This window comes from Aquarana catesbeiana, linkage group LG02 (assembly GCF_042186555.1).
Source record: "Aquarana catesbeiana isolate 2022-GZ linkage group LG02, ASM4218655v1, whole genome shotgun sequence".
In the NCBI taxonomy this organism is placed as follows: domain Eukaryota; kingdom Metazoa; phylum Chordata; class Amphibia; order Anura; family Ranidae; genus Aquarana; species Aquarana catesbeiana.
The window spans coordinates 695,660,749-695,677,404 of record NC_133325.1 but is presented as its reverse complement, the minus strand read 5'-3'; the positions used below and the strand labels follow the sequence as shown (position 1 = coordinate 695,677,404).

General features: G+C 43.2%; 1 protein-coding gene across 2 annotated transcripts in view; it reads left to right on the top strand.

The window, feature by feature from the left end:
* The window catches only part of TMIGD1 (transmembrane and immunoglobulin domain containing 1), a 118,089-nt gene extending 106,068 nt beyond the window's left edge, over positions 1-12,021 (top strand). For both annotated transcript variants that reach the window (XM_073616854.1, XM_073616855.1), the window contains exon 6: positions 11,596-12,021. In XM_073616854.1, the coding sequence (XP_073472955.1) occupies positions 11,596-11,628 (33 nt within the window). In that variant the 3' untranslated portion in view covers positions 11,629-12,021. The remainder of the gene's footprint in view (positions 1-11,595) is intronic.
* Positions 12,022-16,656: the final 4,635 nt, after the last annotated feature.

The following is a 16,656-nucleotide window of genomic DNA, read 5'->3' as shown; positions in this document are numbered from 1 at the left end:
CCATACAAAATCGTCTCAGCAGCCTGACACTCATTTGAGACCCTTGCAAAATGCAATATTGTCTTAGCAACCCCTCTCTCGTCGAGACCCTTGCAACCACGCAATATCATCATAAACAAAACAAAACAAAACCTCATACTCCTTGAGACCCTTGCAACCACGCAATACCATCTCAGCAACCTGACTGAGACCCTTGCAACCACGCAATATTGTCTCAAAACAACCTCATACTCATCGAGACCCTTGCAACCACGCAATATCGTCTCAGCAACCTGACTGAGACCCTTACAACCTTGCAATATCGTCTCAGCGACCTGACTGAGACCCTTGCAACCACGCAATATCGTCTCAAAACAAACCTCATACTCATCGAGACCCTTGCAACAATGCAATATCGTCTCAGCAAATCAGACTCAGACCCTTGCGACTACGCAATATCGTCTCAGCAAACCAGACTTGAGACCCTTGCAACCATGCAATGTTGTCTCAAAAAACAAACCTTCATACTCATCGAGACTCCTGCAACCACGCAATATCGTCCCAGCAACCTGACACTCACTGACACCCTTGCAACCACGCAATATCGTCTCCAGTAGTGTAAAACACTTTGCGGCACGCACTTATGTACAAACCCGCATACAAACTAACTTGCAAACACCTCAGTGGCACACAATCGGCCACAGAAATATGCAACGGCACCCAGTTGGCCTGCGGGCCACTCGTCTTTTTCTGTCTTTCGGTTTTGGTCACCGATGCCATAGCCTCCACAGGCTTCCTGGCCATGTTCGGCCGCCACTAGTTCGCCAAACCTTGGCCCCCAGAAATTCTCTTAAAACTTTTCTTTCATCCAGTCTTCATCACTCTTCTAGCTGTATCCCATCGTGGCAGCTGCCCAGGTCTGGGGCCACACTTGGACAAGACAGACGGTGCACTTCACCACGGACAATCAGGCCACGGCCGACATCATCAATAAAGGTAAATCCAAGTTACTCCCCATCATGTCCTTCCTGCGCAGGCTTGCGCAGCTGTCACTCCATCACCAGTTTAATATCTTCTGTAGACATATTCCAGGCAAATGCAAAATCGCAGCTGATGCACTGTCCCATTTCAACCTTACTTTGTTTTTCCAGCAGGAGCCTGGAGCCGACCCAACAACTACTCCTGTCCCACCCTGGTCGTTGCTGGAGATGGACTGAAGTCGCATCTCGCCAACGCAACCCAGCTCATTAACCACTCCTTGGCACGCAACACACTGAAGGCCTATCGCACTGCTTGGAACACTTACCACAAGTTTTTGGCGTCTTGCCTCGGAGCAGCGATAGGCGACGTTAGACACGTCCTAACCTTCATATGGTATTGCCATATGCAGCTGGCTCTTTTCTCACAATACTATCAGGCTATACCTAGCCGGCGTCCAGCATTTCCTGTCCTTACAGGACCCCAGTAAACCATCAGTATTCTCGGCCCGTGCATTCAAGTCCCTCCTACGGGGCATACAGAAGCTGCCTCCCAACATGGAGTACCAGACCACGTAACCAAGAAACTAGGCCAATGGAAGTCCGTTTGTTTTGCCACATACATTGCACAAGCCTTCACCAAGCTGGCTCTATAACCACAAGAATCAATTAAGAGTTATTCCCCTGAGTCTTCTGCTCACTTTTCTTGGCATACCAACCAGACAGCCAAGGCACACTTCAGGTCTATTTATGTTGTAAGTCTTGCCGCGTGTTTATGTGATCCACATCTCTCTTGATCATAGGGCCACGATCATAAATAAAAAGGCCAGTATGGTGGCCTGAATTTATGGGAAGAGCCCAGAGGGTATTTAAGCAGCCCACTCGCCCATGTTCTTTGTCGGTTCCAGTAAGTGATACCCTCTCGCCCTTCCCCTCAGGGCCTTTCAGGGCACTTCCCAGCACATCCTTCTTCATAAACTATCCATTACTCACCTTGGGTATGCCCCCTTTTCTTGGCATACCGACCAGACCACCAAGGCACACTTCACGTCTATTTATTTTGTAAGTCTTGTTGCGTGTTTATGTGATCCACATCTCTCTCGGTCATAGGGCCACGACCATATATATGTAGCGCTGGTAGATTTTCCAATCTACCGCTTCTAGGTAAATTTAGTGGATTATCTGTGCTGTACATAGTTCAGATCTAATTTACAGTTAGATTAGCCTCTGTTCCAGTTTGGCTGTGTTGTGTGCAGTTCCACATTCTGCCTGTGGGTGTCGTTGTCACTCTGGGTCGGTGTTGGAAAGCAACAGGCTGAAACATATGAGTGCTCTTCTGTCCCGGAGATAACTCGGCAGAGGTGGTCCTCCGGGTTGCTTTCTGGAAGAGGGTATTTATGGGGCAGACGCCATGTTTCTAAGAGCTTTACCTTGTGGCCCTCCTGGCCTAGAGGCATGTGTTAGTGAGTTCTAGCTCGCGGCCCTCCGAGCGGGTAGACCCAGAAGTCTGTCTGGGGCCTGCTATTGCTGGGATGGTCCTGTGCTGTCTGTCCTGCGGGAAGAAGGCGGACAATCGGGAAGATCCAGGGGAGGACCCATCTTGGAAGGGACCATGCAAGGCTGGTCTTAAGAAGGGCCTGTTGACTCAATTGGAGGACGCATCCTAAACTACTCTACCACACAAGTACTGCCAGGTCGGCTTAAAGGTTCTGGTACTGTGTTTGCTGTTCATTGAAAACTACTACATCCTGTGGCACTTGTTTCATCCAAGTCTGTGGCAGAGACTTTTTGTTCGTGCTGCCTTCCGGCTGCTAGGTTGGTGAGCGAGACCTATCTGGGCGGGGAAATATTTAATCCTGAGCTAAGGATATATTCATCCCAAAGATTCCAATTCCTTAGTGCTACGCCAAGAAAAGGTATTTGAACTTCCCTGCAACTCTTCTTCTACCTCTTTCCTGCTACTTCTTTCAGTTATCTCCCATTAAAGCATTGGAAAAGTACTCATGTGACTGGTGTCTACATTGTCTGATAATAAGCTCAACGGGACCCTAGACCCGGTACTGGTGAAATTACAGGAAAAAAGGTGACGGTAACAGCCCGCTAAAAATCAGCAGCTCCACCGTGAGTTAGTGCTACATGTGGGGGCGTCGTCCAGGATTGTTTGCTGTTACCCTGAGCAGCCCTGAGAAGTATTTCACCGGGAGTTTATTTTAACAAGAGGTTTCTGGACTTTGTCACTTTTTCCAGGAAAAGAAGGGGTTAAATTGCAGGACTTTATTTCTGACTGCGTAGGCTGTGGGTGAGAAGTAAAAGCCCGGGAGCTACGTGATCAGAGGAACAAGTAGGAGGAGCCTAATCTACTTGTTGCCGCGTAGGACGAGGTTGTGTGAGTGTTTGGCGCCAAAGGAGAAGAGAGGCCTCGTGATCATGTTAAGAGTTCAGCCATGTCTTCTTTTCCATTGGTACCGTCAATTATGGGGTCCAAGATGTTCCCTACGAGTACCGCTGCGGGTGCTATGCTGACCGTAACCCTGCTGACACATACCGGCATTCGTTTGAAGCTGCAGGGGCGGTTCGTACTATACACAGTTGGAGATATCGAAGGGCTGGGCGTGCTTTGCCAAAAGTGTGAAGGACTGGCCATACATCTCCGTCCATTTGTCCGATGTTTGCAGTGCAGAGAATATTTGTTCACAGTGGACCAACCTACAATGTTGCCCCGTGCTTATCGTGTGGATTGGGCTACAGGTATCGCCACAGTGGAAATCGCTGCCATTGCTGTTGGAGGGCAACAGGCCGTGACCTCGTCTGCTACCGAGAGTGTTTCAGAGGGAGATGTCGCTATTATTGGTTCATCAGCGGACATCACCTTTATTTCTATCACACCTATCCCCGTTGCACTTGTTCAAAGGAAGGTGGGATAGGTGAAAGCTTCCCGCGGCCGTGGTCGAGGCCTATCCCAGAGACTACCCGAACCGGAGAAATATATGGATTCGGAGAAGTCCACGTCAGGAACGGGTGAGAGATCAAAGGGGAACATATCTGGGACTCTTTGTAAATATTTGCCAGCGGAAGAGTTGAGAGACTTGGAGATAGATTCTATGTCAAATCTCTCCGGTGATGATGATTTGTTTGAGACAATGTCACAGGAACTATTGTGGGCCCAGGATGAAGATGTTGCTTCTGCCCTAACTTTCTCAGAATGGACAGCCCTGGATTCTGGGAAGACATCGCCTTGTGTGGAGCTGCACAGTACTACTAAAGAGACATTGTCTAAAGTTGCTAGATTGCTTGAGTTTGAGCCGACACCCGTCGGACATATGGTGCGTAAATCACCGAATTCTTGTGTGCCTCCTGGTTTGGGGAAAAATAGAACTTTGCCTAGACTTGCCCGTTTACAGAGAGTGCTCACCAAACGAGTTGCCACAGAATATGGTCTGGAATTTCCTTACGTTACTCAGGAAATTATGCATGAAATTGAGGCCAACCGGGAACAGTGGTACCATGAAGCTGTTTGGGACTATTTGTCTGTACCAAAACCTTTCCGGAAAGCTGGATATTCTGCTGCTATGGATGAACGCTTCAATGGATGTTTGCTGCATTGGAACTATGGTCGGTACATCTATGATGACATGGTGATCATTTGCAGACCCGGTAAAGATGACATTGTCTATTTTATCACCATCGTGGATAAACAAGGGAGGAAACTGACATTGCCAGATCCCCGGTTTTATTGGTGATTAAAAAAAAAAAAGAAGAGACTGTTGTCTTCTGTTCTTCTAAAAAGGAAAAGAGAACTTTGGGGTGTATAGTCAGATAGTGTTAGTATTTAGAGATCTCCGTGGTCAAGTGATGTTATTCACCTCAGCACTTGTATATTCAAAGAATTCTGTGATAACCAAAGATTTCGTTACTGGAAAGTTATTTCAGTTCATTTTCATTAGAAGAAAATATGTGGGAAGAGAGTGTCATTCTTTTGTGGAATGAGGCTTTGCTCCTGAATTGTTAGTGATGCTACTGTACATATTTTGTGTGTGTTTAACTTTGTTTCTTTCAGGAATAACTGGATCTCCTATCAAGCTGTTAGGCTTTTCAGCTAGGTAGATAGTGGGGTTTTGTAACGTGACTAATGTGATTTCTTTTGCTGATATGAATATGTTATTGTACAGATGTTTGAAACTGTAACCTTTCTATACTGTCTTTTCTTCTTTCTCATCCAAGTTTTAAGTTCAAATACCTACTCTCAGGCTTGAGAGTCATATTTTGCCAGACGTTGAGGACAACGTCTATTGTAGTGGGGGGAGTATGTAGCGCTGGCAGATTTTCCAATCTACCGCTTCTAGGTAAATTTAGTGGATTATCTGTGCTGTACATAGTTCAGATCTAATTTACAGTTAGATTAGCCTCTGTTCCAGTTTGGCTGTGTTGTGTGCAGTTCCACATTCGGCCTGTGGGTGTCATTGTCACTCTGGGTTGGTGTTGGAAAGCAACAGGCTGAAACATATGATTGCTCTTCTGTCCCAGAGTTAACTCGGCAGAGGTGGTCCCCTGGGTTGCATTCTGGGAGAGGGTATTCATGGGGCAGACGCCATATTTCTGAGAGCTTTACCTCGTGGCCCTCCTGGCCTAGAGGCATGTGTTAGTGAGTTCTAGCTCACAGCCCTCTGGCCTGGAGGGTTGCGTTGCGGCAGCCGAGCGGGTAGACCCAGAAGTCTGTCTGGGGCCTGCTATTGCTGGGATGGTCCTGTGCTGTCTGTCCTGCGGGAAGAAGGCGGACAATCGGGAAGATCCAGGGGAGGACCCATCTTGGAAGGGACCATGCAAGGCTGGTCTAAAGAAGGGCCTGGTGACTGCATTGGAGGACGCATCCTAAACTACTCTACCACACAAGTACTGCTGGGTCGGCTTAAAGGTTCTGGTACTGTGTTTGCTGTTCATCGAAAACTACTACATCCTGTGGCAGAGGATCGTAGTTTTGTTTCATCCAAGTCTGTGGCAGAGACTTTTTGTTCGTGCTGCGTTCCGGCTGCTAGGTTGGTGAGCGAGACCTATCCGGGCGGGCAAAGATTTAATCCTGAGCTGAGGATATATTCATCCCAAAGATTCCAATTCCTTAGTGCTACGCCAAGAAAAGATATTTGAACTTCACTGCAACTTTTCTTCTACCTCTTTCCTGCTACTTCTTCCAGTTATCTCCCATTAAAGCATTGGAAAAGTACTCAAGTGACTGGTGTCTACATTGTCTGATAATAAGCTCAACGGGACCCTAGACCCGGTACTGGTGAAATTACAGGAAAAAAAGCCCGCTAAAAATCAGCAGCTCCACCGTGAGTTAGTGCTACATAATTATATATATAATACACACACACACACACTATCAAAAGTGAGTACACCCCTCACATTTTTGGAATATTTTATTATATCTTTTCATGTGACAACACTAAAGAAATTGCACCAAATTGGGCCTAACTAGCCATTTTCCTTTCCCGGTGTCATGTGACTTGTTAGTTTTACAAAATCTCAGGTGTCAATGAGTAGCAGGTGTGAAAGTTGGTGTTATCGCTCTCACTCTCTCATACCGGTCACTGGCACCTCATGGCAAAGAACTCCCTGAGGATCTGAAAAAAAGAATTGTTGCTTTACATAAAGATGGCCTAGGCTATAAAAAGATTGCCAAGACCCTGAAAATGAGCTGCAGCACGATGGCCAAGACCATACAGTGGTTTAACAGGACAGGTTCCACTCACTGGACCAAAGAAGTTGAATGTCATATCCAGAGGTTGTCTTTGGGAAATAAACTTATGACAGCATTATATAAAATGATATAATAAAATATTTACAAAAATGTGAGGGGTGTAGTCACTTTTGTGAGATACTGTGTAAATATCGTATTTATTGGCGTGTGTGTGTTATACGCCGATATACACAGGAGATTCGGCTCTGTCTATTTTGGCAAGGCTGCAGATGGACACTGATAAGCCTGCAGATGGACACTGATCAGGCTGCAGTGAGGAGCAAGGCTGCAGATGGGCACAGATTGGGCTGCAGATGGGCACTGATTAGACTGCAGTGAGGAGCAAGGCTGCAGATGGGCACTGATTAGACTGCAGTGAGGAGCAAGGCTGCAGATGGGCACTGATTAGACTGCATTGAGGAGCAAGGCTGCAGATGGGCACTGATTGGGCTGCAGATGGGCACTGATTAGACTGCAGTGAGGAGCAAGGCTGCAGATGGGCACTGATTAGGCTGCAGATGGGTACTGATCAGGCTGCAGTGGGGAGCAAGGCTGCAGATAGGCACAGATCAGGCTGCATTGAGGCTGCAGATGGGCACTAATCAGGCTGCATTGATGCTCACTGACCATTATTTTGCTTCAAAGTGGTTTATTTATAAAAAAAAAAAAAAAAAAAACGTTTTTTTTCCTGAAACTTCCCTCTTAAATTGGGGTGAGTGTTATACGCCGATAAATACGGTATATACACACATATACGTACCAAAATTATATTAATATACAGTGGAAGGTTTTTATATACCTGGAACATCTCATATTACTACTAGCATATGCACAAGAGGAGAGTCATGTGCAGTCACTGACTGCTATAAACCTTGGAATGTTCTGTACATTTAAACCAATAAAGTTAATGTTTACATTTTTTTTTAAAAGGCTGAATGTCCATGTCACATTTCTCACATGTTAATGTTACTAGTTCTAATAACAGAAAGTACACATAACTTAGACTTTGTTCTTTTTTAATGCAATTTTTAAGAACATTTTACAAGTGATAAAGTGCAAAGAACAGAAAGCTGATATTACATTATATGTATCATTGCCTTAATTCCTGTAATATGTCCAGTGCTTAATCACAGTGATATCAGCTGCAGTATTGATAGGAGGGAGTTCTGGAAGACAGAGGGCAGGGACTGTCCAGTACAGTAAGTGAAAAGGGGAAAAAAAATAAAAACCATTAGCATTTGTTGTTGCTCCATAGACCATGAGTTTCCATAGATCAGGGTCAGATTTTACATTTTTACAGTTTATGGATGGGAAAACAAAATGATAAAAAGTTGGAGTGGAAATGGGAATACAATTAAAGACTCAAGGTGAATATTATATATACTTTTTTACTTTACATGTTCTTTAAGTTCATGTTTCATATCTTTTTTTGTTTTTGTTTTGTTACTATACATATACAATCTTTATTTTTCAAACATTTAAAGGATGAGTCTCTGGTCTGACATATTGACTTGGGATTGCAAGCATGTAAAATTGAGCTTAGAGCTCCACCTACAGTACCTACCAGCAAAGAAAAAAAATATAATATAGGCTAAAAACATAAACCTGACAAATAACTTTTTAAATTGTATTCTTAATGCATTCTTTAGCTGTAGAAAAGGAAGAATAGGGAGCTGGATTATAATGAAAAGGGGTGGCATAAAACTTAAGGTAATTATAAAGGCAGTGTTACAGTGGGAGTAAACTCCCTTTGTTGATTTTTATCTATAGGTAAGCCTATATTAAGGCTTACCTGTAGGTACAGTAAATATTTCCTAAACTTGCACCGTTTAGGAGATATTGACTTTGGAAGCGGCTGGTGACTTCACTGGCGCATGCGCACTGGGCTCTGAATGGACTGTGCTGTCCATTCACAACTCTGTGCCATGCCCGTGGCTCTCGCGTGCATGCTTGGGAGTGAAGCCCGCGAACCCAGAAGGAAGACCGGGTGAAGATAGAAGCGCCTACAGTGGTAATAGCAGGCCGCTGGAGGGCTTCGTGTTCAGGTAAGCCTGTCATAATGTGCTAGTATGCGGTACATACTAGCATATTATTATTTAAATTGCCAGAGGCCCACATTGTTTTTATGCTGCAGTTTACTACTGCTTTAATAGAGAAAAAATGGGAGGCAGTGGGTAAAACCAAAGAGTAAAGTGAAATAAGGAAAATGATGTAAGGTAGAGAGAAGGGGTAAAGAGGCATAATTCACGATGGACTGATCAACTCAACTTAAGGTACTGGACTGACAGATATAACAATCTGACCCTCAAGCTGATCTTCTGGTTTACGTTGGGGAACATCAAAATGGTCCTACAGCTACCTCATTAAAAGGCAGATATAACAATCATACTACCATATTTTTATTCTACAGGCATGCTTGAGTGGATTTCAGTTGGGCAAGAGAGTTGGCTCTGTCAAAATACACAAGTGAATTATTCTTGTTCTTTTTTTTTTTTCACAAGAAAAAAATATTCTTGTTCTAAAACAGTTTTTGTTCTACTATCATACACAACTAAACAACAGATCATAGTTCAGGAAATAAAGCACATAAAAGCAAGCAACCTTTCTAAAATATTGTAGTACTAAATACTTTCAAATATTACTGTGTCATTTATTTTAATGCACTTTGATCCCAGTTGTCTCAAAAAAAGAGATTCCAGGAACAGCTGCAAGGACGGAGGCTTTGCCTTTGGCTATTAAATATCTTGTTAGCTGAGCGATTAAACACAGTCCTGCCAAGATCTACTGGTGAAATATTCCACTTACATACAGCAATCAGAGGGTGTTATTTTGATGAGACTTCTGTAATGAGAAGTAATTAGAGTTTACACACGAATTATTATTATATTATGGATGGAAAAGATAGGACATTGCACCATAATTTCACATGTGGGGCTTCTCTTTAAAGAAATCCTGTCACAACCTCTGACTTTCTGCAACCAATTGCAGCGGGGAAAAGTGCCATACCTGTACTTACAAATCATTCCTTTCCTTCACCAAGATGCTGTCTTGATGCAGTTTCATTGTGACTCAAATCAATACTTCTGAAAGTGTCGGGATGTCCAGGCTGCCTTTGCCCAAGTCCTCTACCCAATGTCTCCCAGCAAAGCATTGCATTATTTGTGTTGGCTGCCTTTGCCCAAGTCCTCTACCCAATGTCCCCCATCAAAGCATTGCATTATTTGTGTTGGCAGGTGCCATGAATATGCATTCTGTCAAATTATGCCATGCATGAACGTGGATCCCAGTGGAACTTCAGCTGATAGATAGTGGCTGCAGAGAACATTGATATAAAAGACAAGATGGCAGCACCCAGCAGTATACTGACAGTGATTTTACAGTAAGGGCAGGGCACATTTGAAGAATATAAAATGACAAGGGATATTTTAAAGGGTAATACTAAGTAAAGGATTAAATCCCAACTAAATTTAGGTTGAGATCAACTTAATGCATTCCAGGTGCTTTAAAACAAAAGGTGTACATGGTCTTACAATTTGTTTGCTTTGAAACATAGCCACAGCATCAGTAGAATAGCTTGTCCCCTGCCAGCATGCTGCTAAGAAAGACCTTTGCTCTCTGTGTGGAAGCAGTGGTCTTTCTGCAGAGGTCTGACATGCCCCTTGATGAGCCAGAACTGGCGTTCTTCAATTAATAGGAAGCATGAGCTTTACTGATTATAGAGCTTTAGGTCTGACTCAGCAGGAACATAATGGGATCTGCAGTAAAACAAGTTTTGGCGGTTTACTTTTATTGTATTTTTTTCATTTTACACATATTACACATATCATGTAAATAAAAGCTGCCAAAGGAGATGTTTGGTTTATGATAAATATATGCTATAAATGTTTCTCCATTAGGCTCTGATAGTGTAATCTAACACAGTGTTTGTACATGCTGCAATTTTCTTAGTCTTCTCTTTCATGACCTTTCCTTGCTTATGGCACACAGTAGCAGATGTGACCTCTGATAATCAAAAGTGTGAAAATATAGTAATATATTTTTTTTATAGGGCATAATACCAGGCTATACAGTTTTCTTCCATTGTTTTAATATATAACCAATTGGTTATTAAGTGGAATACAATAATTCTGCTACATGCACATTTTACATTTAGCTAACAGAGTGATCATTACCCCAGCATGAGAAAGTACATTCGATCATGTGCGCTCGATCTGCTGAATAAAGAGAGAGTGGGTAATTAGAACTCTCTTTCACATCGAGTTCATGTGGAGGGGTACATTTGTGGCACAAGGACAGTTGAAGTGTTCTTAGATAAGCTGACTGTGGATGGCTGCCAGCTCATGACAAGCTAGAAGTAACTCTGTGGAAGGCAAAGACAGAAGGATAGCAGCGCCATCTAAGTGCAGCATTAAGACATTTTATTCCATAAAAGACAATTGGTAACTCACAAGATGTATGAGATGTCAGCGCATGTGGGATTAATAATGTGGTTCATCTGCTCGTGGAGAAGACGATCTTCTCACTGGTGAAGAGGCAGCTGATGGGTCCAGGGATACCAGTGGTTCCCAGCGCTTCTGGACACTCAGGCCGGCTCACAGACAGAAGTGCGCGTTCGGAGCACGCGTGCTCCTTCATCAGGCAACCGGATGAAGGAGCACGCATGCTCCGAACGCACGCTTCTCCCCACACTCTCTCCAACCGGAAGTGACATACACCGCTGTCTGTGAGCCGTCCTGAGTGTCTGGAAGTGCTGGGAACCACCGGCGTCCCTGGACCCATCAGCTGCCTCTTCATCAGTGAGAAGATTGTCTTCCCCACGAGCGGATGAACCACATTATTAATCCCACATGCGCTGACATCTTTTTGCACATTCCACATCTAATTACATCATTTTCTCTTTTGCAGTGTATGAAAAACAAACATAACACAGCAATGTAGGTGATGTTACATTGACCTGAACAGATAGTCTTCCAGCATACTACCAGGTGATGGAAACTCGTCCAAAGCGCACAGCCAAATATTTTCACATGGGCTCTTTGTCTTTCTTTACTTATAGTCATTACTGTTAAACTCTTCAAATGTCTTCTAATGTTTATTAAACCTTCCAACAAAGACTGGCTGGATGAACCAAGGAGTGACTTCCTGTCTGATCTGTAGAAATTACTTTACAACATAATCTTGAATGCAGAGCACCCTGGGTATGGAACTTGTACCTGGTATATGGCCACTCAACCATCTCTGAAGATGACTTATCGAAATCATTCCAAAACCTTCCGTGTGGCCTTAATTATGATTGCTATTAACATGTGAGCTGCAAATAAACATATAATATCTTGGATAAGATCTAAGCAGCTTAATTTTCTTTTTTAAAAAAACAATTTCATATTGGGATGTAAAAGTTCGACAGGGATGTGTAAGTTCCACCAAGAGATCTCAAACTATATGGTTAAGCCAGTACTATACTTTGTACTGCACATAATAATATACGTGCAATTTAAAATATAAGTCAGAGTTGAGGGATTGGGAGCTGACATATTAGTTTCCAGCTAGAGAATACAGTCAATTGGCAGTGATCATATGACAACATAGCGTAGGAGTGAGCTAATTGGTTGCTAGGAGAGGAAAAGAAACAGTTCTTCAGTCAGATACCTCACGTATACCTTGAAATTATGCACTGTACACTTTTCTACCATTACTTTAGACTAAGTATCATATTTACAACTGATTCTTTTTTTAAGCAGTGCAATCCTTGTATTTATATGTATGCAACCTTTCCTTTTATTGCTATAATTTATTTTACCATTAATACCCTGGATGTACCAGTTGTGGACATTAAAGTATAGGAAGTGTAACTCAGAGATCAAAGTTAAGAATATTCTAAACAAATCGCTGTTTTCCTGGCATATTTTAATTGTCAAATTGTGTGTACTAAAGCATGAAAAGGAATCATTGAGTAGTAATTAGTCACAGTCAACAGGGCTTATCCTGTAATGTGGAAGACATTTCGTAGCTTATCCAAGCAACTTCAATACTAATGAGTGTCGGGTACATACCCCAGCAATTATTGTATATTCAGACAGGTAACATAGACACCTTCACCAGCCCACCATAGTATGCGTCAAGGCAGGTGTTAAATGTCTAAGGACAGGCTGGGATGTGTGAAAGTGGAACCACCATTTTCTAGATACATAATCCCATCTTTGGTACTATGAAGCCTGCATAGCTGTTAATCATCCAGTTTACTGTACATGGCTGAAGATGTGAATTGTCATATCACCGCGGTAGACTGGTTAACCGGTTCCTGCCTGCGCTATAGCTGAAAGATGGTTACAGCGCAGCTCTCCATTTCTGGGAGGACGTCCATGGATGTCCTCCCATGTACGTGCCTCCCACACACCCCCTGGGACACAGCTGATCACAGATCGTGGTAAAGGGCCAATCACAGCGACCCTTTACCATGTAATCAACTGTGTTCAATCACAGCTGGTCACATGTAAACAGACTTGCAAGTTATCGGCATTCCCTTCCTCACACGCTGTCTCTGTGTGAAGAAAGGAGAGATGATAACCAACAAGTCTCAGTGGGTACATTGTTTACACTGATATTTAGGCCACTGATCACCAGTACAGCTCCATCATTACCCATCAGTTCAGCCTCTTCAGTGCCCATCAGTGCCTCCTCATCAGTGCTGCTTATCAGTGCCCATCAGTGCAGCCTCAACAGTGAAGAAGAAAAATTACTTATTTGCAACATTTTATAACAGAAACTAAGAAGTTTTTTATTTACAATTTTCAGTCTTTTTTCGTTTGTTTAGCAAAAACTAAAGAAAAAAAAACCCAGTGATGATTAAACACCTCAATACAGGGCACTTTCACCCCCTTCCTGCCCAGGCTATTTTTCAGCTTTCAGCGCTGTTGCACTTTGAATGACAATTGCACGGTCATGTTACACTGCACGTTGATGACATTTTTATCATTTTGCTTTCTTTTGGTGGTATTTGATCACCTCTGCGGTTTTTATTTATTGCACTATAAACAAAAGAAGAGGGACAAGTTTAAAAAACCACAATATTTTTTACTTTTTGCTATAATAAATATCCAATTTAAAAAAAAATAAAAAAATAAATTTTCCTCAGTTTAGGCCGAAACGTATTCTTCTACATATTTTTGGTAAAAAAATATCGCAATAAGCGTATATTGATTGGTTTGCTCAAAAGTTATAGCGTCTCCAAATAGGGGATAGATTTATAGCATTTTTATTATTATTTTTTTTTTACTTGTAATGGCGGCGATCTGCGATTTTTATTGTGACTGCGATATTGCAGCGGACATATCAGACACTTTTGACACATTTTTGAGACCATTCACATTTATACATTGATTACTGTGTAAATGTGACTGGCAGGGAAGGGGTTAACACTAGGGGGTGATCGAGGGGTTAATGTGTGTCCTGGGGAGGTGATTCTAACTGTGGGGGGAGGGGACTGACTGGGGGAGGTGACCAATCGGTCTCCTCTCCTCTCTGACAGGATGTGGCTCTGTGTGTTTACATACACAGATCCACGGTCCTGCTCGGTTGCTGGGCAATCGCGGGTGCCCGGCGGACATCGCGGCCACCGGGCACGCGCATCGGGTCCCCAGTGACGCGGCCGGCGCGCGCACCCCCCAGTGGCTCGGGAAGGCGGTCATGTCATATGATGTCCGCCCAGAATGAGAGCTGCCTCGTCCCGCAGTCATATGACAGTGGGCGGGCAGCTAGTGGGTAAATACCACCAAAAAAATTTTCATTTGGGTACAGTGCTACATGACCGCACAACTGTCATTCAAAATGTGACAGCGCTCAAAGCTAAAAACTGGCCTGGACAGGGAGGGGGTGAAAGTGCCTGGTATTAAAGTGGTTAAAACAAAATTATACGTGGAAGACACCTGAGGGTTGATTTACTGAAGACAAATTTTCTCCAGAGCTTAGTCAATATGGTGAAATTACATGTTGCAAAGAATTTGCAAGTTTAACATAGATGGCGTCTTTCAAGTCTCTTGCGAACCAGTTGTCCTCTCTGTCCAAAATGTGCACCTCACTATCCTCGGAAGAATGGCCCAATAATAACAGCAGCTGATCACAGAGCCCTGTCAGCTTTGTGTGTGTAATTTGGTTTGACCCCTCCCTCTGCTGTATGACAATGCTCGTCTACAGCATGCTAGACATAACACAGTCAAACAGTCCTCATTATGTATTCATCTCCTTGCATGCAGCGTGGTCCCCTTGTGGGGATTAAAATCTAAATTTTTAAACTGCTTTTAAGTATAGGCTGCACTGAATGGACAGTTTGTATAAGCCTTTGCCTCAGGGAAGTTGTACAAAGGATTATAATGCAGTCAATGCTGTTGACTGAATCAGTTTAGTTAGTGTAACTTCCCCAAGGCACCTCAAGGAAACTGAGGACACTGCAGGGGAAGCATCGACTGTGGCAGAAGTTCACCAAGGCGCAGCCACACAACAGAAGATGGCGAATGTTTTTTAAGCAGTGGCTGATCATACAGCTCTGTCAGAGTTGACTGCGGCAGTATATCTGCATCTTTGGTTGCCTGGACACACCTCCATGAGGCTTTAAATAGACAATAGAAAAGAGGCACACCACATCGGCACAGGAGAGGGAGTGGTGGTGGCTACTGTGTTAGCTGTAGCTTCCTGTAGAAATATCCCCAAAATGGGCTTCAGTTTGGGGTAGAGCTATAGCCAGCATAGACAGAATAAAAATGAGCTTTTTAACCCACAACAAGGCCACTGATCTAAACATGACCAAGTGTTACATGCACTTTCTTCCTTGAGGGATTCACATCAGATTTTTAGAAGGCAGTAATTCTTCTTTAACCTCCCTGGTGGTATGATTATCTCCGATTTTTGATGCTCAAAGCGGTACATTGTTTCACATGGAAATTAGGCATTTTATATTGTAGGCCTGTAATTCTTAGGAATAACACACTTAAATCTGTTCAAACAAGAGTCTGGTAGACAACCCGGGTATGATAAAGCTTGAAATACTAAATCATAACTTACAATATAATGAATAACTATAAATAATTATAACAAATAATAATATAATATTAATAACATTTATTCAATAATTCAAAAATTCACCGAGCCACACTTGGGATTACCGCTAGGGAGGTTAAAGGGGTTATAAAGCTTTTTTTTTTTTTTTTTTTAAACTTACCTGCTCTGTGCAATGGTATTGCACAGAGTAACCATGAACCTGTTCTTCTCAAAACCCCTGCTGGTGTTCTTGGATCCTCTTCTCACCAGGTGCACCACGAAGCAGCTTCCTATGGTGATGCACCTGTGGGCTTGCTCCCGCGCTGGTCTGTGTGTGACTATTGACTCATAAAATGTGGCTCGGTCCCACCCCACTCTCCCTCTTCAGGACTTGATTGACAGCAGCAGAAACCAATGGCTGCCATTGCTGCCTCTGTGTCCTGTGAGGAGAGGAAGAGAGCAGCACAGCGATAGATTGAGATAGGACTCAGGTAAGCATTTAGGGAGACGAGGGAGTGACTGAACCAATGGGACATTTTTTAACTTATTGCACCGAATGCTTTAAGGTATGAAATGTCCTGCCTTTAGAACCACTTTAAAACATGTAGGAAAACGAGTCTTGACCTGTAGAATTTGCCCTCCTATGTTGGGCCATTTGGTTGTTTTGTACAGGTTACTTCACAGTCATTCATGAACAAGGGTGGGGGCTTCAGCACTATCTGTCTTCTACATATAATGCCGTTTTAACATTTCTGCACCAGCAATTTGACAATTCACCATCTAGCCATGTAAATGTAGCAATTTGGACTACAATTGCAACGAACAGTTATTCCCGGCCCTATCTGTATATTATATTATCCCTCTAGTGCCCAGTGTTACCAAACTGACATCATATTTGTGAGCCCAACCAAAGGGATTGTGGGATTAGTAGTT